General features: G+C 37.9%; 2 protein-coding genes and 1 long non-coding RNA gene across 7 annotated transcripts; 2 read left to right on the forward strand and 1 right to left on the reverse strand.

The window, feature by feature from the left end:
• The first annotated feature begins 374 nt into the window (after positions 1–374).
• On the forward strand, positions 375–3,315 carry LOC103435675 (light-inducible protein CPRF2-like). 4 transcript variants are annotated; one of them, XM_008374074.4, is made up of 6 exons: positions 375–1,030; positions 1,124–1,223; positions 1,421–1,631; positions 2,246–2,321; positions 2,439–2,564; positions 2,699–3,315. In XM_008374074.4, the coding sequence occupies exons 1-6, from the start codon at positions 611–613 to the stop codon at positions 3,137–3,139; spliced, it is 1,374 nt and encodes a 457-aa protein (XP_008372296.2). In that variant the 5' UTR covers positions 375–610; the 3' UTR covers positions 3,140–3,315. The 4 variants fall into 4 exon arrangements, with proteins under 4 accessions (XP_008372296.2, XP_008372298.2, XP_070677236.1 ...); XM_008374076.4 differs by having other exon boundaries at positions 458–1,030; positions 2,669–3,315; XM_070821135.1 differs by having other exon boundaries at positions 458–1,015; positions 2,669–3,315.
• Positions 3,316–10,432: 7,117 nt separating this feature from the next.
• Positions 10,433–13,819, forward strand: LOC103406513 (uncharacterized). Of its 2 annotated transcripts, XR_011581038.1 has the most exons (5): positions 10,433–10,620; positions 10,974–11,024; positions 11,168–11,304; positions 12,949–13,044; positions 13,632–13,819. It is a non-coding gene; the product is annotated as an uncharacterized lncRNA (long non-coding RNA). The 2 variants fall into 2 exon arrangements; XR_524596.4 differs by lacking the exons at positions 12,949–13,044; positions 13,632–13,819 and adding an exon at positions 11,419–11,493.
• Positions 13,820–15,668: 1,849 nt separating this feature from the next.
• Positions 15,669–16,502, reverse strand: LOC139196210 (uncharacterized). The gene is made up of 2 exons (XM_070821881.1): positions 16,311–16,502; positions 15,669–16,187 (listed from the first exon to the last, which is right to left on the reverse strand). The coding sequence occupies exons 1-2, from the start codon at positions 16,500–16,502 to the stop codon at positions 15,669–15,671; spliced, it is 711 nt and encodes a 236-aa protein (XP_070677982.1).
• Positions 16,503–22,422: the final 5,920 nt, after the last annotated feature.

The following is a 22,422-nucleotide window of genomic DNA, read 5'->3' on the forward strand; positions in this document are numbered from 1 at the left end:
GTGGATCTGTATTATCGAAGATAAATCACTAACCTATTAGTACGTTTCAAATAATGGCAAACATATCAACATATTATCGATAAAATATCAACAATTCATTCTTTTTTGGTTCATTTCATTACAACTTCAACCAATCTTTCTAACACAATACATTCCTTCAACAGTGTGATTAACCGCACTTTTAAAAGTCCTAGAGTAATTACCGCACGGTAAAAAAATTAACCTAGAGTAACTCCGTTAGTCATACACATACAACATCTTTTCAACTTTACATGGGACCCACCCATGTGGACCCTCACTTTCGTATTTCACATTTGTCCTTCAATACTTGTCTTGTCCGTAGGTTTTTCCCCTCCTTCCTCCAACCAAAAATTGGTCCTTATCCTCTGCTACATGAACCAGCAATCTTCTAGTCATCGCACGAGATGTGTCAAACCTATTCAAATCAACGCAGCCAACCAAATTAAAAACCCCCGTACAAATATTACCATGTGCCGCACGCCACCAGAACTTTCCTCTATTTGTCCGAATATAAACAACGAAGGTTCGCAACTCGTCGACGCAGCCAACCAAAAATTGGATATTTCGGACATTCACGCCCGCACAGAGTATGCATTCAGTGTTCACCGCGGACGACTCCTCCGACACGTTTTGGGCTCTGTCGTCGCCGGCGGAGATGAACCGGAGCGCGTCGGAGTGGGCCTTCGAGCAGTTCCTCGACGAGTTCACGACCCCGGCCGCCACTCCTCGCCAATCGGTCGCCGAGCAATTTCCCGTTTCGTCCGCCGCTTCCTGCTCCGTCGCGTCTCAGTCGTCGACGTCGAAGCGCGACGATGTGGACGAAGAGGTAGTTGAGATCAAGAAGCCCGATCGTCATCGCCATCGTCAACTGCAACCTCCTCAGCAGCTCAATCATCCTCCGCCGGCGGCGTTGGATCCAGCTCCGACGGCTCCGATTAACTCGGACCAGTACCGCGAATTTCTTAAGAACCAGCTCGATCTGGCTTGCGCAGCAGTAGCTCTCTCTCGCGTATCCCTCTCTCTCACATCAATTTTTAATTTTTTATTTGATTTTTTGATTCCATTTTTTTGATTTATTTTTTATTGATGAATGTGATTGCAGGCATCGTCTTTGACGCCTGTGGATTTGGGTAATCTGGCTGAGAATCCGTCGCTGGTGTCGAAGCCTTCACAGTTAGCCCCGACTCGATCGCTTGATAAAGGTTTGTGATTGGCTCATTGCCTGCTAATTTCATATCCATTTTTCGCAATCTGCAATGATTTAGGTGTTTAATTTCGTAATTAGGTTGTTTATAAATTAAATTTGGGAACTTTTGCCATAGCATTTCTCTGAGATGTGTTGACGATTCTTATATTTGTGTCTAACATTCGAAAACCATTTGATTTGAGCTATTGCTAGGTGCTGGTAATGCTTTGCCAGTTCCACAAAATGAAGCTGACACTAGCCCGCATGGCGTTTCGGCTTTACCTGCTGCTCAGAGAAGAACTCCGGTACTGAGTAAGCAAACAACGAGTGGATCATCGAAAGAGGACTCGGATGATGATGATCTCGAAGGAGACATTGAGATTAATGAGAATATGGATCCCTCTGATGTGAAACGTGCTAGGAGGTAACCCATTTCTTTGCTTGCCTAGTTTTGCAACTATTAGGTAGTTTTGTTTCATATCTTGGTGTAATGTTTAGGGTTTTTCACTGGTTTCAAAGTAATAGTTGGTGTTTAGGCTTAATTGACTTGAGTTATAATTTCTCTACAATGATCGATATATGAAGGGTATCAGCACATTGATTGCCTTCTTGTTGGATGATGGTTAATATTTGTCCTGTGTGCAAGAGGGATGAGTAGTTGCTATTTAGGCTTTATCGACCTGAGTAATAATTTCTCTACAATAATTGATACGTGAAGGGCATCAACACATAATTGCCTTCATGATGGATGATGGTTAATATGATCCCCTGTATGCAAGAAAGATTAGTAGAAAGTTCAAAACTTTAGTTTGTCCGAACAAAAATTTAAAACTTCAATTTGTCGAAGCAAATGATCTGATTTGGAAGGAGGGATATGTTGTCTGCTGCATGTTTTTTCACCTGATGAATTTGTTTGACAACAGGTTTGTTGTAAACATTGTCAGGAAATCAACATATACTCTCGATATGCAACTTAATACCATATTGCTACATCTAAAAACTTAGCCCTTTATCAATTGACATGTTAATGGTGCTCAGGATGCTGTCCAATCGAGAGTCCGCAAGACGCTCTAGAAGAAGAAAACAAGCCCAAATGAGTGAACTTGAGACACAGGTGCTGCTCCTTGTTTCAAAATGTGAATTAGCAATAATTATCATCATCGCTTCTTGATATTTCCAAGTTTTGTGTGTAATAGACAAGATTAAGAAGTTTATGTTTGGGTTCCTTCAGGTTGGTCAGCTAAGGGTTGAACACTCTGGGCTGTTAAAACGTCTCACTGATGTGAATCAGAAATATGATAATGCTGCTGTTGACAACAGAATATTGAGAGCTGATATTGAAACGTTAAGAGCAAAGGTTAGCCGCTAAGACTTTCTGTGTTTTCAATTTGTAGTCGTTTGCATATTTTTCTCATTCAATACTCTGTGTACTGTTAATTCAGTTCTCTTATTTGATTCAAGGTGATATATATTTGAATAAACAAAAATCAGGTGAAAATGGCAGAAGAATCTGTGAAAAGAGTGACAGGGATCAATCCGCTACTTCTAGCCATGTCAAATGTAGCTAACGCAGGCATGCCGCCCGTGAGCAACCCAATGAATGCATCCACAAATGCTGCTGTGCCAATGCAACCAAACTCTAACCAGCTCTTTCATCCGGGAGTTCCTAGTATGACCACTACCCCTCTGCATCACCAGAGATTGGAGACTGGCTTTCACGCGAACTCCCCAATCTCTCTAGTTGGGAACCGACAGGGTAATGCGGGCCAACCAGTCATCACTGGAAGCAACATGGCTCACAACTCTTCAATGCCGCACACAGGCAACATAGATCACATGCCGCAGCAGCAGCAGCCACGGCCAGGAGTGGGTGAAGCATTGCCAGGTTGGGACCCTCAGCTCCCTCACGCCGTCCCAAAGAATAAGAAGTAGAACCGGATGTAGGGGCCTTCCTATTTTTCAGGAAAGGGGTAAAACGGCTGATTGAAGTTATGTGTTTATTAGCGGGATTATACTTTGGCCTTTTGTTTTCGTTCAGTTTAAATTTCAATTCCGTCTTTGTTCCTGTTTAGAATTTGCCATAAATGAACTTTATTTTTCTTGTTAAACACTGTGCCACAACCATGTCGGAGTTATACGAGAATTACACATCTTGGAACAAGACTTGTAGCTCAAGTAGTTAAGAACATTTTAGGGTCATGATTTCGATTGCCCCTCCCACCAATATTTGAGTGTACAACAAATGATTTTGATTGCCCCTCCCACCAATATTAAATGTCCATTAAAAGCTTCGTATGCTTGATAGGATATGCGCAATTACAAACATCTATCTCAACATCATGCCGACTTTCGAAATTTAAGCAGTCTTGGCAATTTCACCACTCAGGATGCCAATGACAACGTGCAGCAGGTTATGATCAAGCTACCATCAAAACAAGATTGATCAGAAATCAAATATTCAAATTACGGTTTCCATGAAAGCATGCGGAACAATTCCAGGCACAATTCAACTACGTTCTCTGCGGATCGCTGAAATTAAGTAAAGAAATTGTCCTTCTTATCCACGGAATCTTTTTATGATGTCATAATAATCAGGAACATCACGTACGTCGACTGGTTCCTTAAAAGGCCAGGCATCAACATGGTCATGCATAGTCTCTGCAAATTAAAATTTATTTGGTAAGGATGCATTTGATACTGAGAGTAGGACATAGGGTTAAAAATAAGAAAAATTAATGAAAATGGCTTGAAAACTTTGATTTTAACGAAAATGACGAAAAAATGTTGTAAGTGAATAGTAACATGATTGATTTTTTAGAGTAAAAATATAATTTTTCGTTAAAGTGAACAGTTCTGGGAGGGTTTGATTAAAAATCTCTTAAAAATATGAAAGTCAGACTATATAAATTTAAATTTAAATTAATTATGATATTCCTATATATGCGTCTTTTATTTATACTGGCGAAAATAGTCGATGCACCTCAAATGGCGGCATTTCATGTATTGTATAATTTGTATTTCGCATATTGCATACAAAATCATATTGCTTCCAGCCCCTGGAAAGACACTTTAGGAGGGTACTCTATCGCAAGTTAAGAAAATAAAATAACTACTTAAGCAAAATAATATACTTACTCAATCCAGGGATGTCCTCAATCTTGATGATTTTTTTTTTAGAAAAACTAATGAAAAGGGCTTTAAAACTTTGAGTTTTAATGATAAGGACAAAATAAAGGGCAAAGTGAATAGCACCAGGTTTGACTTTTTAGTGTAAAAATGTGGTTTTTTGTTAAAGTGAACAGTACCGTGGGCTTTTCGTTAAAACTCCCTTTTTTTTTTAGGTATACCAGCTTCTTTCTGACTAAATCAATACACGGTCACTGGTCAAAACTAAACTTGACATTGAAATACCGATTGATCATAACAGTCAATGAGACGAAGAAAGGAACCACCATGACACCATATTCTCACAGGCTATTTCTAAAATAACAACAACAACAAAGCCTTTTCCCACTAAGTGGGGTCGGCTATATGAATCCTAGAACGCCATTGCGCTCGGTTTTGTGTCATGTCCTCCGTTAGATCCAAGTACTCTAAGTCTTTTCTTAGGGTCTCTTCCAAAGTTTTCCTAGGTCTTCCTCTACCCTTTCGGCCCTGAACCTCTGTCCCGTAGTCACATTTTCGAACCGGAGCGTCAGTAGGCCTTCTTTGCACATGTCCAAACCACCGTAACCGATTTTCTCTCATCTTTCCTTCAATTTTGGCTACTCCTACTTTACCTCGGATATCCTCATTCCTAATCTTATCATTTCTCGTGTGCCCACACGTCCAACGAAACATCCTCATCTCCGCTACACCTACGTGTTGATGCTTCACCGCCCAACATTCTGTGCCATACAGCATCGCCGGCCTTATTGCCATCGTATAAAATTTTCCTTTGAGTTTCAGTGGCCTACGAAGGTTACATAACACGCCAGATGCACTCTTCCACTTCATCCATCCAGCTTCTATTCTATGGTTGAGATCTCCATCAAATTCTCCGTTCTTTTGCAAGATAGATCCTAAGTAGCGAAAACGGTCGCTCTTTGGTATTTCCTGATCTCCGATCCTCACCCCTAACTCATTTTGGCCTCCGTTTGCACTGAACTTGCACTCTATATATTCTGTCTTTGATCGGCTTAGGCGAAGACCTTTAGATTCCAACACTTCTCTCTAAAGGTTAAGCTTCGCATTTACCCCTTCCTGAGTTTCATCTATCAACACTATATCGTTTGCGAAAAGCATACACCAAGGAATATCATCTTAAATATGTCCTGTTAACTCATCCATTACCAACGCAAAAAGGTAAGGACTTACGGATTGTTGATGCACAAAAGCAGTGAGGACTTTGGTACAACAGAAAGTATTAAGTTTGTGATCTCGCTAGATTGCTCCGGTCATTAGTGTGGATAAGTATGTAAATGGATAGAAACATGAAAGCAAACACAAGATGTATGTGGTTCACCCAGATTGGCTACGTCCACGGAGTAGAAGAGTTCTCATTAATTGTGAACACAGTACATAGGTTCAAACTCTCCTTTAGTGAGTACTAGTGAATGATTTAGTACAAATGACATTAGGAAATATTGTGGGAGAATGATCTCGTAATCACGAAACTTCTAAGTACCGAAGTGTGGTATCGTCTTCACTTGTCTTATCTGTCTCATAGGTAGATGTGGCATCTTCTTTGGAAGTACTCTTCCTCCATCCAGGGGTGGTATCTTTAACTGGTGGAGATGCACAAGGTAATGTATCAATTTCACTTGAAGCTTACTTGTAGTTTCAGGTTTGGTCAAGCGCGATACAAACCATGTAGTAGGAATCCCCCAAGTCGCCGAGCTAGGGGATCTGCTGAAAGAGGTGACAGACAAGGTAAGCAATCAGAGCTCCAAGCAATCAGTCCCAGATCAGAAGTTTGATTTCGAGTTCCGGCTGATTGTTCTCATTCTCCCTATCTTGCAAGCAGCATGAAGGATAAAGAGAAGAAAAGGAGAATAGGTGATATGAGATACTTTTGCTTTTGAATAAGTAACTTTGCACAGGCTTATTCTTGAACTGGGCTGGAGGGTTTTCTGGTTTCCTCCACAGTATAAGGCCAACTGAAGAATTTGAGGGTCAAAACAAGTCCATCAAATCTAGAGTACGTTCGACCCTGCTGATATGGGATACTTTTGCTATTGACAAAGTAGTGGATGTATCGGCACGTGTTCTGTTACGCTTGTCTCCACATGCTTCCTTGTATCTTTCTCACTTGCCCTATATGTTCCTCAGGCAGATGTGATATCTTCTTTGGAAGCATAGATGTTGAAGATGAGTACTCGAGAGCAATGCCAGGTAAGTAATCAGGTAAGGGGTTCCAGGCAGTCAGTTCCTGACTGGAAGCTTGATTCTAAATGCTGACTGATTGCTCTCCTTCTCATTGTCTTGCAGGTAAGAACAGGGCTAAAGGAAAAGACAGGGAAAAAGTATAATATGGGATACTCTTGCTTTTAACCCTGATGATATGAGATATTCTTGTTCTGGTGTAGCTTGTTTGCAGAGGTATTCTCGGGGGGAAATAAAGCTGAGTATTTCGAGAGGCTTCGTTAGAAGTGCCCTCTCAGATATGAGGAAGGGTTGAGCATTTTTGCAGGTCTACCTGTCCGTTGAGGATGGAGGTCGACATATATAGGAGTCTCCCTAACAACAAGTAGTAATACTATTCCTTTACCCTGCTTGGTCATAGCACGGTAGTGGGAGCTGCCAGCTTCATGTGTTTTAACTCTGTTAGAGCACTTTGAAAAAATGGTCTGTGATATCTGGAAAGCTGATGCTGCGTGTGAAGATTACATACAAGCTTTATCCAAGGAGATTTGGCTCTCGAAGTTGAGAAAACGGTGTGAAGATTACAGACAAGCTTTATCCAAGGAGATCTGGCTCTCGAAGTTGAGAAAGCGGTGCCTCTTTGGTTTTCGAACAAGCAATCCTGTCGAGGATCTGTCTCTCGAGATTCGGAGAACAGTGTCTCTTCGATTTTTGAGAAAGCAATCCTGCTAAGAGTTTGGCTTTCGAGATTCGGAGACCGGTGTCTCTTCGATTTTTGAGAAAGTAATCATGTTGGGAGTTTGGCTCTCGAGATTTGAAAGGCGGTGCCTCTTCGATCTTGAAGCAAGCAATCTTGTTAGGAGTGTTTTCTCGAATGTGAGTAAAGGTTGGGCCTGTTTGCTAGTCTACCTTGCCACGGAGCACAGAGGTTGACACACAGGGACTTTCCAATTATCCAGCAGTAGTCCTGTTCCTTTACCCTTGTGGGTAATAATATGGTAGCTAGACCTTCAAAATTTATGTGTCTAAACTTTGTTAGTGTTGTTTCTTTGCTATTCTTTTACCCTTCTTGGTCATAGCGATGTAATGAGAGCTGCAAGCTTCACGTCTCTAAACTTTGTCAGAGATCTTTGGCAAAGTTATCTGTGGTACCCGTGAGCTGATGTTGCGTGTGGAAAGTGGATGATTGAACAGTAACATTCACGTGCTTTCTACTTCACCAGAAATCTTCGACAGAATGCCCATAATTTCCGCAAAGTTGAGTGTGCATGTGACAAGTGCTGACCAGGCTGGAAAAGCAGGTGCCTCTTCGATTTCTGAGATCAACCCTCGTGGTCTCTGAGTAGCCCAGCTTTTGAGAAAGCGAGCGCCTTTTAGATTTCTGCGATCGGCCTTCGTGGTCTTTGAGCAGCCCAGCTTTTGAGAAAGCAAACGCCTTTTCGATTTCTAAGCCGGCGCCTCTTCGAATTCTGAAGCTCCGTTGAGTGCAGATTTTTTTAGAGGCTGGCATTAAGTTCCAAAGCACACTTGAATCTCCACCAATAGAAGCTCCCTTCTTGCATTTCTAAGATCTTGATTTGTCCGACCTCTTCTCTCTTCAACACTTTTGTAAATGTTTGGCCCCTCCGACCGTCGTTTTGACTTGAACCTTGTTGAAGAGGCAGCCACGCCTTCTCTAGGCAACATATGGCGCCCATCCTTCTTATCCCCTACTGGTCCTCTTACTATTGGGGATTCTGTGATGAATAATGATATGACCGCTGCGGTAGTGGCCAGGAACCTTCACACTCCCAAAGATAACAGACTACTTTCCAAACGGTCTGATGAGTTAGCTGTTAAGGATTCTCTAGCTCTCAGTGTTCAGTGTGCAGGTTCTGTGTCTAATATGGCCCAACGCCTATTTGCTCGAACCCACCAAGTTGAATCATTGGCGGCTGAAGTGATGAGTCTCAAACATGAGGTTAGAGGGCTCAAGCATGAGAATAAACAGTTGCACTGGCTCGCACATGACTATGCTACAAACATGAAGAGGAAGCTTGACCAGATGAAGGAATCTGATGGTCAGATTTTACATGATCATCAGAGGTTTGTGGGTTTGTTCTAAAGGCATTTATTGTCTTCGTCTTCTGGGGCTGTACCGCATAATGAAGCTCCAAATGATCAACCTCCGATGCCTCCTCATTCTAGGGTTCTGTCCAGAACTGAGGCTCCGAATAATCCCCCTCCGGTGCCTTCTCTTTCTGGGGCTCTACCGACTGCTGAGACTTCTCCTAAGCAACATTTGTGAAGGCTCCCTCTTGTTTGTTTATTTTGACTCATGTATACGTACATATTTGCAACTTATCGGAGATATCAATAAATAAGCTTTGCTTCATTTCAACGTAATACTAAGAAATTTAAAGAAACCACTGGAAAAATGGCATAATCTATACGTTCCAGGATAATCTTATGTTAATTACCTTTCACAAGTTCATTTGTTTGCTTATCTTTCCTCTTGTTTTGGCAGTGAGTTTAGTCTCCACGCTGACAACTTGAAGCATACAAAAGACAATAAGAAACCTAGATTGACAGTCTTCGAACAACTAGAGTTGTGTGTAGAACATACCCGTGCCATCTTCTTTCTCCAAGTGAATCTCCTTAATTTGTGAAACCCTACGACTAAATATGACTTAGTGCAGTTCCTTCACCACATCCACTCTATAACTCAGGCGCACAAAAAACAAAAGACAATTGGAGTGTTGAAAGAATACGTCAAAGGCTGAAACTGAGATGTTGAAGCAAGATTTCTAAAACAACAGAATTCTGTCACTATTAGTTTATGTAGAAACAATCAGTAGAAAACCCAAAAGGCGATTGCACAAAAAATGGATTACAATACCTGTTTAATAAAATAGCCAACCTATAACACCAAGCAAACACATTACCATTAATTCTAGTCACTTTTGTACTATATTAACTTAAGATCATCTTAGACCATGGGTTATAGGCCATTTTTAGCCCCAAGTAGTTGTGCAAGACAGGTTTCCAGCCAAGGCCAAAATGAATCTACTAAAAAGAATCAGAGTTAGGTTTAGCCAAGGGCAGGCTAGATATAGCTAGCCGTTAAGCCTCGGCAGGCCCCAACATAAGTATTCTAAGTCAAGATGAAAAGATTTTAGGCCATCTTCAATCGAGGGCTGGCCAGAGGGCCAGAGGGTTGAAAATAGCCCGAAAATCGTCTCTAACCGAGGGCTAGGCCAGAAGGCTCGTGGAATTTGAGAGGGCCCCACGGAATCTGAAATGACCAAAGAGCTGGCTGCATGCATCCAGCCAGCTAACCCGAGGCTGGCCAGAAAAAACATTAATCATGTCGGTTATAACCGACATGAATGTTTAAGCTAAAATTCAAATGCAATGGCTAACTGACGTCAGTTAGCCGTTGCTTTTGATTTTTTTTTTTTACAGTTTTATTATTACTTTTTATTTACAAAATTTTTCCTATAACTTCTAGTTTTCATATATTTTTTTAAATTCTATTTTTTTTCCTATAACTTTTATTTTACAAAATTTGTTTCATATTTTTTTTTAAATTCCATTTTTTTCTATAACTTCTATTTCACAAAATTTGTTTCATTTTATTTTAAATTCTATTTTTTTCCTATAACTTCTATTTCACAAAATTTGTTTCATATTTTTAAATTTTTTTTTTTGTCCTATTATTACTTTAGTCTAAAGAAGGCTTTGCTATTGCACTATTCAAATGAATAGTAACTTGGATTGGATTTTGAGTTATTTACAATATTACCATCATCTCTTCACCGCAAATTGAAAATTTCAATTTATTTACAAAATTACCACCATTTTTGCACAGTTTAAGAGCCCCCACGCGTCAGTCATCGTGGATTGCTCTGCTTCGACTACATTTCCGTCCGTTTCCATCCCCATTTCTTTCCCTCTTTTTCTCTCCCGACTCTCTCTCACTGCCCTATTCTCTCACGCCCGCTCACCATCTCACTCCAGGCAATACATACATGAACTCGATGAGAAGCCACCATCTCTTATCTACAAAGCGAACAAGAACTCAGCAGATTGTATGTTACTCCTCCCCAATATTTTCTATATGTTTTCTTCAATTATTTGTTTTTGGGTTTGTTTCTTTCCCGAGAATAAGAAGAAAGAAACAGGAAAAATTAATATTGGGTAGTTAATTTATCTTGGAGTGTTATATTTATTCAAGACATCAGGGGAATTAGGTACATAATTGATTGATTACCTGAGTAAATTTCTTTGATTTTTTCTGAAAGAATTTTTTTTTTTCTTCTGGGATTTTGATGTTTTCTTGAATTTTACCTCTTTGGTTGTGGCTTCCACTCAAATGTTAATTTAATTTAATTTTTTGGGTATTATAGCAAATTATATATATAGTTTGGTCCTTTTTATGCAGTAGATTGTAGAAAAATGATCAAAAACAGCTTCAAGCAAGCACATGAGTTTGGTAAGTTTTGGTGTTCATATGCTGAATTTGTTTATGCTTTGTGTATTGTCTATTCAATTTATATTAGTTTCAGAATTTATAATTGTGATGTTTATAAGTCTACGGAGTAAGTTGCATAATTGTGTGGCATCTTTTATATGCAGAGAAGAGACGCGCTGAATCTCACTCCGCCATTCGCCCCTCCGTCCTCTCATGATCTCTCACACCTTCTCTCTAATTTCAGAACAATATTAAGCAGCTTGAGCTCTCTTTGCATTGAATCAATGGCAGTCATCTAGAGGTGATTTTTCTTTGCCTTTTTGTAGGGTTAGTGAATTTTTAGCTTAATTTGGGTAGTGTAGGTTCCGTTTTGGCTTAATTTCGATTTTCAACTCTAATAAAATATTGGCTTTAGGGATTTCTTCTTTGTGATCATCTTCATGTTTGATTGGTGATTTAGCGTGTGGATTGTCTACTTCTTTGATGAAAACTCTCACCGTTGGGACTAATATAGGTTTCTCATATTTTCTTGCACCATTTGTGAGGGATTTAATTTTCCTTTTCTGGGTTTTCTTATACTTAAGGTATGATTTACATTCTAGAATTCATTGTTCAATTGGAAATCATGATGACATATCAACGTGTGTTGGACCTTCGATTTTGTATTATTTACATTCCTGCCATTGCCAAAAAGCATGGGCTGCAGAGACAAAGAGAGGGAGATAGGCGGGGGATGGCAGGGAGGGGAAGGGAAAGGGAGGAGTGAGGTTGCCATAAAAAGGGGTTATGGTTGATTTTTTCTCCTCAAATCAAGCGTTGGTGTCGGGATTGAGGGATGTGTCAAAATTGCCAATAGAAGCCTAAATTAATGGGTAGTTGTCGGTGATTGAGAGATTGAGAGGGAGAAAATTGGGGGAGGTTGTCACTGACCCGATGGAGTGAGGGATTTTGTGAGGATTACACTGACTTATTGACTAGCAACACAAGACAAGACATGCTTTCGGTAAACCGCCTCCGTTGTTTTCCTCCTCTCGCCTCCGTCTACCTCCTCTCCCCTTCTTCGTCTCCCTCCTCTCTCTCTCTCTCTCTCTCTATGGAATCGATCGATCTTCGAAGAGGATAAAAAGATCTGAAATGGTGTGTTTCTTCTACTGTGATTCTTTGTTTTTAATTTTTCTGGGTTTGGCTTCTTCTGTTATTTCACTACTAATTTACAAAAATAATGAATTTTGTACATTTTGTTTTTATTTTACTTTTTGTTATATTTCATTGCAATATCAAATAAAGTTGGTATTTTAAATTCTCACTGCAATTTTTTTTTGTTATATTGTTGGTGGGTATCTTTAATTATGCCCTGAAGGAGGAAGGCAAAGAGAGGACATACCTGGGTTTGGGGCATAAAAGGGATCTTTAGATTTCTGTAAAAGTACTTTGTGCCTTTTTGCTATTGGTGATGAGTGTTCATGAATATTTATGCTTTAATATAGCTGTTACAGGAACAAGTTGTTTAGTTAAAATCCTAAGAAGATTAGGGTAAAACATTCCGGCTGTCTCATTATTGATAGTCTGAATTTCTGCAATCTCTGAGATATATTTGGGATAGTTTTATAGTGATATACGTCAAGGTTCAAGAAACGGTTTGCTGCACTGCACTATAGGAGTATCTGGTTGATGAATTTTTTCTGATTTAAGCATTTAGCTCCTCGACTGCATTAAATCAGTATTTAAAGAAATTTTTGTATGAGAATGCATTGATAGAATTTTTTTTGCCCAAAAATCAACTCACGGAGCTTCCTGTGAGTTAGTCTTAGCTTTTGATTTAATTTTTTTTAGAATTATTATCATTTTTTTTATCTCTGCTGCTGTTTTGGATTTTTTTTTTTTTATGATTCGATGTTCATCTGTGCACTGGGTACGACCTATAATTCGATGTTCATCTGTGTAGGCACTCAAATTAGTGTTTTGGAGTGCATCTTGACCAAACCACCACAAAAGAGAAAATGGAAACCAAAATCAGAGCCATTAAAACAAACAAATGCTGGTATGTCCTAAAAAAGGTTGGTTTGTGTACTTTCAAAGAATATATGGAAGAAGAGAATATTGATCATGGTGTAGAATGTGATGGTAATGTGGTTGAAAAAGATAAAATATTGCACGAACAGATCTCGGAGCTCATTGACGAAAATATGCAGCACCGGGCTGAGTTGATAAGGAGAAACAAGGAGAATAGTGAAACAATTGAGTGGCTTTTATCCAAGGTGCATAAGCTAACGGATGAGAACAAAATTTTGAGGATTAATCTGGGAATCCATAAGGATACTACTGATCATACAATTGCAATCCATAAGGATGCTATTGATTATACAATTACAAGGCAAACCAAGCCTCAGTTTTCAAAGTCTAAGTCCATGGGGCCATCTTTCCCTGGAAGGCTCACTGGATGCCTAGAACTTGATCTTAATTAGCTACTTTTCAACTTTAGTAGGTAGAGTTATAAGTTTTCAATTGTATCTGTTTATATGCTTTCATAATACATGTGAAGATTCCGAGTCAATTATAACATATTTCAATTTTTAATTTTATGAGTATAGAAAAGGAACTGAATGCTTCGTTATTTTGATCTTGCAGCTGAAGCCAAGTCTGGATAGAGAGAAAGATCTCATGGTAGGAATCATGGACTTGATGAAGGTGAGGTTAACAAAGTGTGCTTTAGCACCAAGATTGGAATCTGGGTGTTCTGAGTTTTGTTTTGTTGTGATTTTCTATAATCTAGATGTTGAAATACTTGGAGTTGGAATTAATAAGAATTGATTGAACATGGATTTTTTATTAGATTGGTATGGCTAACATAGTTAAGAAGTAGTTTAAGATGCAGTGATTAGGGAATTTCTTTAACTGATCATATTTGTTTTCGTGAGGTAGATAGAATCCTCTGTAATTTAATTAATTAGATTGAAATTTGGGGTCTGGATTCTTAAACTATGGTGGTTAATGTCACTTTTTTGGTGAATTTTTCAAGTAGGGAAAAAGAGGTGGGTGTAGGATTTATATTGTTATTCTCAGTTGGTATATAAATATTTGAGTGTGCAAGAAATGGTTACCATACAAGAAATACAAGAACTGAAATTAGAAGGGATAAGGGCAGTTTGCAGAGGGTTGGTTCGGGGATGGTAAAAGTTGCGTAGGTGGCGAGATTAATGGTGGTGGTTTCATGGTGGCGTAGTTCTCCGTGAAAAATGGCGACGGTCGTCGCCTTGCTATTTTTGTGTAGCGAGCACAGTATCAAGAGAGAGAGAGAGAGAGAGAGAGAGAGATAGAGGTGAGGGAAATAGGGAGAGTAGTAGAGAGGGAGTGAGACATGAGGGTGGTGGTAAGTTGGTGCATCGAGGGAGTGGCGAGTGAGGTGGTGATGGTTTCTCGAACGGGAGATTTATAGTGTACTAGAGAACTTGACTCCTCTCTCAGTCTGGTCTCTAGAGAAGAAAACCAAACATAGCTATGCATTAGCAAAGTTTGAAATGAGGATTTTTAATCTTTGGCATGCTATTGTCTTTATTTGATCATTCTTTGAAAAAAATTCTGATGGACAAGTGAAATAAACTGAATGAAAACTTGGAGAAGAAGTTCTGATTTTTAATATCTTTAATCGGGGATTATTGTGATGCCCTCTGACAATTGAAATGTGAATGCATTATGTTGCTTAGAACACAAGTCAATATTTGTTAAACTGGAACAAAACTCCATTATCTAGACTCGAGTTTTGCTAAAATTGTTTTATAAATTTCATTATAGTTAACAAAAAATAAACTTATGAAATCTCAATTATGATTGTTCATGTGCCCCTACTGAGAAATGTGTTAGGTATGATGGATGCTATAGATAGAAAAATGTTGGCTTAAGGTTGGATTCCAGGTATTATGTGCTATCCTGGATGATGGAATTGCATAGCATCCTAAGTTTCTATATTTTCCTCAACAGATTTACTGAAAATGTTTTTCAAGGATATTCAACAATAACTTTAATCTTTAGACTCTCTAATTGTTGCAGTCTCTAATGCTTTAGGTAATCCTATTAGCCTATTGTTAGATCAATTAAAAGAGTGTTTTAGCCTTCTGCTAGTAACTTCTATTTCACAGAATTTGTTTCATATTTTTTTAAAATTATATTTGTTTCCTATAACTTCCTAAGCCATTATACAACATTAAATTAAATTAAGTAACATGAAACAACATTAAATAACATTAACCAACATACAAATTATACAACATAAAAAAAAAACATTTAACAACATGAAACTTAAACAACATTTTTGAAAACATTTAACAACATAAAACTTAAACGCCTACTCCATGCTTCTTTTGGCCCAAAGATGTGCAACAAGATCCTGTTGTAGGTACTTGTTTGTGGCATGATGACGTATCATTCTATAGCTCCTCATGTACTCATTTATAGAGATACTACCAGTTCTTGGATTGAAAGGCAAATTAGGCCCATCATATATTTTTGCACGAGCCCTTCTTGACCTATTTGGATCTTCTTGGTCGTCATCAGACTCTCTATCAATATACCCATCTCGCTCATCCTCCACTATCATATTGTGTAATATGATGTAAGACATCATGATGGAGTCCAAATTTTCTCGATTCCACCCTCTTGTCGGTTCGCTTATGATCTTCCACCTTGCTTGTAGAATACCGAAAGCTCTCTCAACATCTTTCTGATATGCCTCTTGGTGTAAAGTAAACAACTTTTCTGCTTCATTCTAGGGTTTGGAATTGCTTGGACAAGTGTCGTCCACTTTGGGTAGATGCCATCTGCCAAGTAATACCTCATATTGTATTGACGACTATTGATGTAGTAGTCAAGTTGAGGTGCTTTACCTTCCGACAAGTTATTGAAGATGGGTGAACGCCCAAGAACTGTAATGTCATTTTGGAATCCAGGGACTCCAAAGAAAGCATGCCAGATCCATGTGTCATATGAAGCAACTGCCTCTAACAAAACAGTTGGCTTTCTCGACATTCTGCTAAAGCCTCCTTGCCATCCGGTGGGACAGTTCTTCCAATCCCAATGCATGCAGTTTAATGACCCTATCATGCCCGAAAACACACGGTCTTCAGCTTTGCGAAAGAGCCGATTCAGATTTTCTTGATTTGGCTCGCGGAGGTACTCGTCTTTGTAAACCTGAACAATTGTGTCACAGAATTGTTCAAGAGTATGAAGGCATGTAGACTCAGACATACCATGGGTTTCATCCATCGTATCAGTTGGGGAGCCATAGGCCATCATTCAAAGTGCAACAGTAACCTTCTGATGAGGTGAGAAACCAGGGTAGCTTGCTCTGTCCCGCTTCTGTCGAAAGTATGGATTGACCTGCTGGAAATCACGAAGTAAATGCTCGAAGACATGACACCTCATCCGGAACCGACGTCTGAAATCCTCTTTTGTGTACACCGAGTTAGGGTTGAAGTAGTTGTTCATCAGATTGGCATGCGCCATCGCTCTATTTCGTGGTTTGTAAGAGCGACCAGCAATAGAGCCACCCTATTGAGGTTGATCCTCAGTTGGCTGACACACCATAGTCGCAGCCATGACTTCTGCTCTATTTTGTTTGTTGCGCCTTACTTGAACTTATTCATCAGACTCCTCATCTTCTCGTCTCATTTGCATCCATTTTGCTTCCAATTTGGAATTGGATGAGGACCCCCAGTTGGAATCTGAAGAGGATCCAAAGTTGAAATTCATTGCAAACTTGAATTGAATAATATTGAATTGAAATAGATTGAATTTAAAGTTGTATGAATTATAGCCCAATATCCATCATATTTATAGCAAAAAAAATTCAAATCCAACGGCTAGCTGATGTCACTTAGCCGTTAGATTTGAATTTAAGTTGTAGTTTTTAAATAATAAATTATGTTTGGCCCTTGGTTGGAGACGGATTTTTGTGACAGGGCTAAAACGAGCCATATGGTCCTTTGGCCCTTGGTTGGAGACGGAGGCAAATTTCGCCATGTACTGTTCATTAAAATATTAATATTTTGGAAGGCCAGAGGGCTAAAACGAGCCCTCTGGCCAGCCCTTGGTTGGAGATGGCCTAATCTTGCATGTTGGAGATACAAATTTATCCTACAATATTAATTTTTAAAAATAATAAATTTTAAAGGGCTAAAACATTGTTACAAGGGTTGTGTTTAGCCTTCCGGGATTGAAGATGGCCTATCAGCCACACAAAAACCAACTTATAGTAAGAAAACAGTAATATGTGGCACGTCTACGTGAAATAATCTGTTTGTATTATAGTACTAGTGGACGACACGGTTGACAATTCTCTTTTAAGATATGCTATCAATAAAATATCCACGCATACTATACCACATAACAATACTCTAGTACGTACGGTAGTACCAGACATCCAACATTAAAAAGAAAAAATAGTACTAGAGAAATTATAAGTTCAAATCCCCCCATATAGAGAAGGGACCTTAAATATTAGCACCATTAAGTTTACAAAATAAAATGCCCAAATAAAATGAGCCCACAAGCTTTTGAGTTCTGACCATACCGAAATAAAGTACTTAGAATAAAAGGAAAACTAATGAAAATGGCTTGAAAACTTTGAGTTTTAATGATAAGGACAAAATAAAAGGTAAAGTGAATAGTACCATGATTGACTTTTTAGTGTAAAAATGTGGTTTTTCGTTAAAGTGAACAGTACTGGGTGTTTTTCGTTAAAAATCCCTAGAATAAATGAGTTTTGAAAAAAAAACATGCATGAAAGGACAGTCCTCCCGACTTCAGTTAAGCTTGAGCACTAACAGAACTTTCTATCATATCACATCAGACGATCTAGATCTCTCCCAGCACCTGCGCAAGTAAAAGAAGAACCCCATTTTATTTACATGTGGAAACCAAGAATTGATTAACAAAAGAAAAGTGAAATGATATATAGAAACTGTATAGTTATATACTAAACCTACCTAGCTAGAAATGGTGCCAATAGTAGTCGTCTTCCTTCCTCTCCCTCACCGCCAGAGGGACATAGGTCTTGGGGTCTTCACCCCACTGTCTCTTCCGCCTAGCCGGAGCACCCGGTGGTTTGGTGTTCGGTGAAGCTGGAGCTGATGAGAGGTTTTTAGATGCCTCTTCCAAGGTATACCTACAGCATATATTCACACATTAACTAATTAATTCTGAACCTGTTATTGTATATATGTATATATGTACCCAGTCTTAACTGTCTCCTGGGCTGGGAGGAACATGTTTGAACGGATCGGGAAATTATTATGACTCTCCCCATTCCTGATCTCCATCTGACCATGGAGTGCTAACCCCATCTGCCCAAGGTAAAATATTGCCAAGGAGTTAATAAAACCAGGCACTATATATGATACATCCTCACGGTAAAAGTGGGAAAAGCTCATATGGTCAAGTAGACTAAAATATATTCTGTTAAGGGTAATGTTTGGGAGACAAAATTTGGAGACAAAATTAGCAAACTAAATGATTTGTCACCAATAATAATGAGCACAGTTATCGACGCTTAAGTAATAAACCAATCATCAGCTTCCATGTTCTTTAGTTTTCAAAACTTTGCTTCCAAATTTTCTCTCCCTAACATTACCCTTTTGTTAAAATTGTAACTAAAAAGCTGACCATTTGCGATAAAATTTCCATATCTGTTGGGTTAACATGTAGAGTAATGAAAACAAAATCGTTATATTGAAGCTGTTCAACTTACATCTGGACGATGCAAATCAACGGTAATATTCCCAGAGCCATTTCGCAGGATAGCATCCAAATTAATTTCTGGTTCCACGTCATAAATGTGAATACCGTCGGGAAAGGAAAAAGGAGGCGAGTTTGGGACATCTCTCAATTGTTTAGAGGAACTTGTATCATCTAATTTACTTTTGTGAGATTTAAATCTCTACAAATATGGTAATACCATCTAGTTAATATGCACATAACAACATTCATAACCACTATATCTATATTCTCCACACCCTAAACTTGATACATTTCAATCGATCTCCAACCAAGCATAAGAAATTGAAGTACTACTACAAAGTATAGGCTTATTGAGGAATGGTTAGGACTACAACATTCAGCATTTCCTCATTTTGTTTTGTATGCAATTGACTATTATGTGGAAAACTAAAAGCAATTATTATGAGGATAGAAATGGCAACAAGATATGAAATTCTTATACTAATTGCAATTGGTACTGTTTCATATTGTAGTGTATGAGGTTTAAAAACCACGCACGTTGTCATGTAAGACACGTAAGACATAACCATATATATAGTTATCCGTTGTCCGTTCAAATACATTATAACCGTACAATCGCGTGTCACATAAGAAATCTTTAGGAGAAAATTAGGTCTTGAAATGTTAGAAATCAATACTAGCTATTAGATGATAATAATAAAGATATCTCTACTAGCTAGTTGGGGTAAATTAAGCTATGTGCTTTAGATCTGAGTCCATTAATCATTATGATTTAATTATTTCGTATTGGGATGAAATAATTATATCATATCACATGAATTAAGAACTGGAAGATAGAGTTCAGTTAAATATAATCAAAATTGGGGTTATTTTGTTTGAATATTAGATCCCCCAATATTGTAGCACGTAACTTTGTGGGGATTAATTAGAGGGATTATGAAAATTAATTGGATCTCTCTCACTAAAAAGGAGCATTGAGAAATATAATTCAATAAAAATTAGCAAGAGAAATTGGTTTGAATTTCAATAGAATTTCCCTCCACCTAATGCTACACAAAATTTCTCTTATTAATTATTTCCTTTCATATCGTTTTCCTTCTGCAAATCCTTTGAATCACACCCCTCTTTCTCTTAATTAAATAAAATAAATATATAAAAAAGACTTTCCAAGTGATTCAAACCCTTGTCACAAAAAAATAAAAATAAAAACAATTCAAAACCCTCGTTTTGTTTTTTTGGGTGATAGATTCAGAACCATACTGATTGAAAACAAATTAAACAAAAGGGCTAACCATATAACCAATTTTTATCTGATAATTAAAATCCAAACATTGACATGCGTGGATAAGATTAGCTTGCAGCTGATGACATGTTTGTCCACTGGATCAGTCATTTTGGAGGCTGCTGAGATTTTGAAAACACCTAAAAACAAAGATAGCCGTACAAGTCCATAAGGTTAGATAGATCATATATATAGAAAAATGTGGGGATATATACGCTTACACACAATTATATGTATCTCAAATCTAGGGAAGAAATCAACATGCCTGAGGAATTGAGCTGAGGAGAGAGAAGCACTTAGAGACTGAGACTCTCAGACAGCTGCTACTAGAAAATCTGTTTGGCAAATGAGGGTAACATATTACATGTATATATAGTGCTAGAGGTTTTCTCTTCCAAGGGTTTAATTGGAATTTAACTCATTCTCACCAACTCATCAGAAGACACCTGCAATTATAACGCTCATGCAAGTCAGCATAAGCACTTACATCAGCTGCAATTCGGATGCTTAGAGGTGGTTTGGGAGTGAAGTGCTTAAAAAAAAAGCATCCATGAAAAATAGCTGTGAGGGTTTTAGGTGTTTGGTAAACTGAAAAAAAAAAGGCTTATTTTGGAAGCTGCTGTGAGAATAAGCTGAAATCAAAGGAAAAAGCTGAAGCTGCTATTTGCAGCTTTGGAAAACTGGCTTTTTTTCAAAGCATACGGAGCTGCAGTGCTCCTTTAATGAAAAGACCCACTATGAGACTGTTTTTTTTTTTCCAAAAGCACTTTTACAGAAAAGTTTACCAAACACTCTGCTGATTTATTTCACAGCCGCTTATTCTCACAGCACAGCCGCTTATTCTCACAGCAGTTTTTTTTCAAAGCACAGCAATACCAAACCAGCCCTTAGTGTCTTTGTTAAACCCAGTAGTTCACAGCCATGTCATTAAGTCTAGAGACGTGTAAACATCTTGGGCATGCAGGTTTTTAATTTTGTTTTTTTTACAACGATATATATATATATATACACACACACGCGCACACACACTAAGGAGTACAGAATAAATTGGTTGCAAATATTATACATGTACATATACATATATTGCTATGCTTCAAACAATTATTGATTAATTTTTCTATGCTATGAACTTATGTATTATTACAAAAGAGTATGTAGTAGCTAGTAGAAAACCTAAAACAAATTTTTAGTTTAAATTTCTTGAGTTTATAACTCCAACGGTAAATTATTTTCCCAATAATCCTCGTGCGCCCAACCGTGTATTCACTTTTTCCTCTTAAACTGTAACGCAAATAACTAAACCGTAAGGAAAATAATGCTACAAAATGTACGAGGTTTAATTTAATTGTGCACTTATTGTTCATATTTAACTCCAACAGTAAACTATTTTTCTGCGAAATCCCTGATGCGCGCGTAGTCATGCGCTCTTTCCTCCTAAACCATAATGCAGTTAAATGCATTAGATGTATGAGGTTTCATTTGACGGCGTACTTGTTATATTTATCAAATTTTTGTATATTTTTGCTTAAGATTAATATATTTATTCAATATGTGACAATTACTATTAGTACTGAGATTAGTTTGATAATACACTTTTTTTTGGTACAAAAATTCTTCTATTAGCTCATGAAAAAATAAAATGAAAATATTGTTTTTTCTTTTCCGTTGAATTTGATAAAAGGTAAAAACACGTTATTGCCCATTAAAGCGTGGTTGACACTTAGCATCCAAATATATATGTCACGAGATAGTGATTATTTCTATGTGCAATCCAGATTACATACCTTAAGTGTCATCCTACATGAACGACATGTGTCCTATGTGGTTGGTGGCATCCTACGCGGCCTGTATTTTTGAGGTGAAAATATAATTTTCGTATCCAACAGGTTTAATTATTTATGGCAGGTCATTTATTCAATTGCACTATGTAACTTTGTTGGAGCCATAATTATTAATTAATTTTCTTTCCAACTATTTGAGGATGTAAAATTGAATTCAGTAAAAAAAGAAAATCTAATTGTTTATGGTCCTTTGGCAACTAGTTACAAGTGCATATATGAGAATCCAACCGTTTTTAATGAATATTTAATGTCAACTTTTTTATGTTTTGCATATAATGAGAAAATGATAAACACGTCTCCTTTTTCTCTGTGTAAAAAAGTGGGAAACTAGATTATAATTCCTCAATAAGATCTATTCATTCAAGTCTGGTGTAATATTAAATATTGATTTGGTCCTTTAATAATATGCTATTAAATATCATGCATGTTTCTATAAAAACAAATATTTATCAATGTGGAGGACCCTCCTAAAAAATTAGGAGAGAAAACTTTCCACAATGACACGCTGGTAACAATACATATACGTTCATATGCACATATATTATATAAAATTTGTGTACTTATA

This window comes from Malus domestica, chromosome 05, assembly GCF_042453785.1.
Source record: "Malus domestica chromosome 05, GDT2T_hap1".
NCBI classification, from domain to species: Eukaryota; Viridiplantae; Streptophyta; class Magnoliopsida; order Rosales; family Rosaceae; genus Malus; species Malus domestica.

Coding starts and splice junctions, on each gene's coding strand:
- LOC103435675 (XM_008374074.4), top strand. CDS start 611: ATGCATTCAGTGTTCACCGCGGACGACTCCTCCGACACGTTTTGGGCT. Junction 1,031..1,123: donor CAGCAGTAGCTCTCTCTCGC/GTATCCCTCTCT, acceptor ATGTGATTGCAG/GCATCGTCTTTGACGCCTGT. Junction 1,632..2,245: donor GATGTGAAACGTGCTAGGAG/GTAACCCATTTC, acceptor AATGGTGCTCAG/GATGCTGTCCAATCGAGAGT.
- LOC139196210 (XM_070821881.1), bottom strand. CDS start 16,502: ATGGCGCATGCCAATCTGATGAACAACTACTTCAACCCTAACTCGGTG. Junction 16,188..16,310: donor GTTTCTCACCTCATCAGAAG/GTTACTGTTGCA, acceptor ACAATTGTTCAG/GTTTACAAAGACGAGTACCT.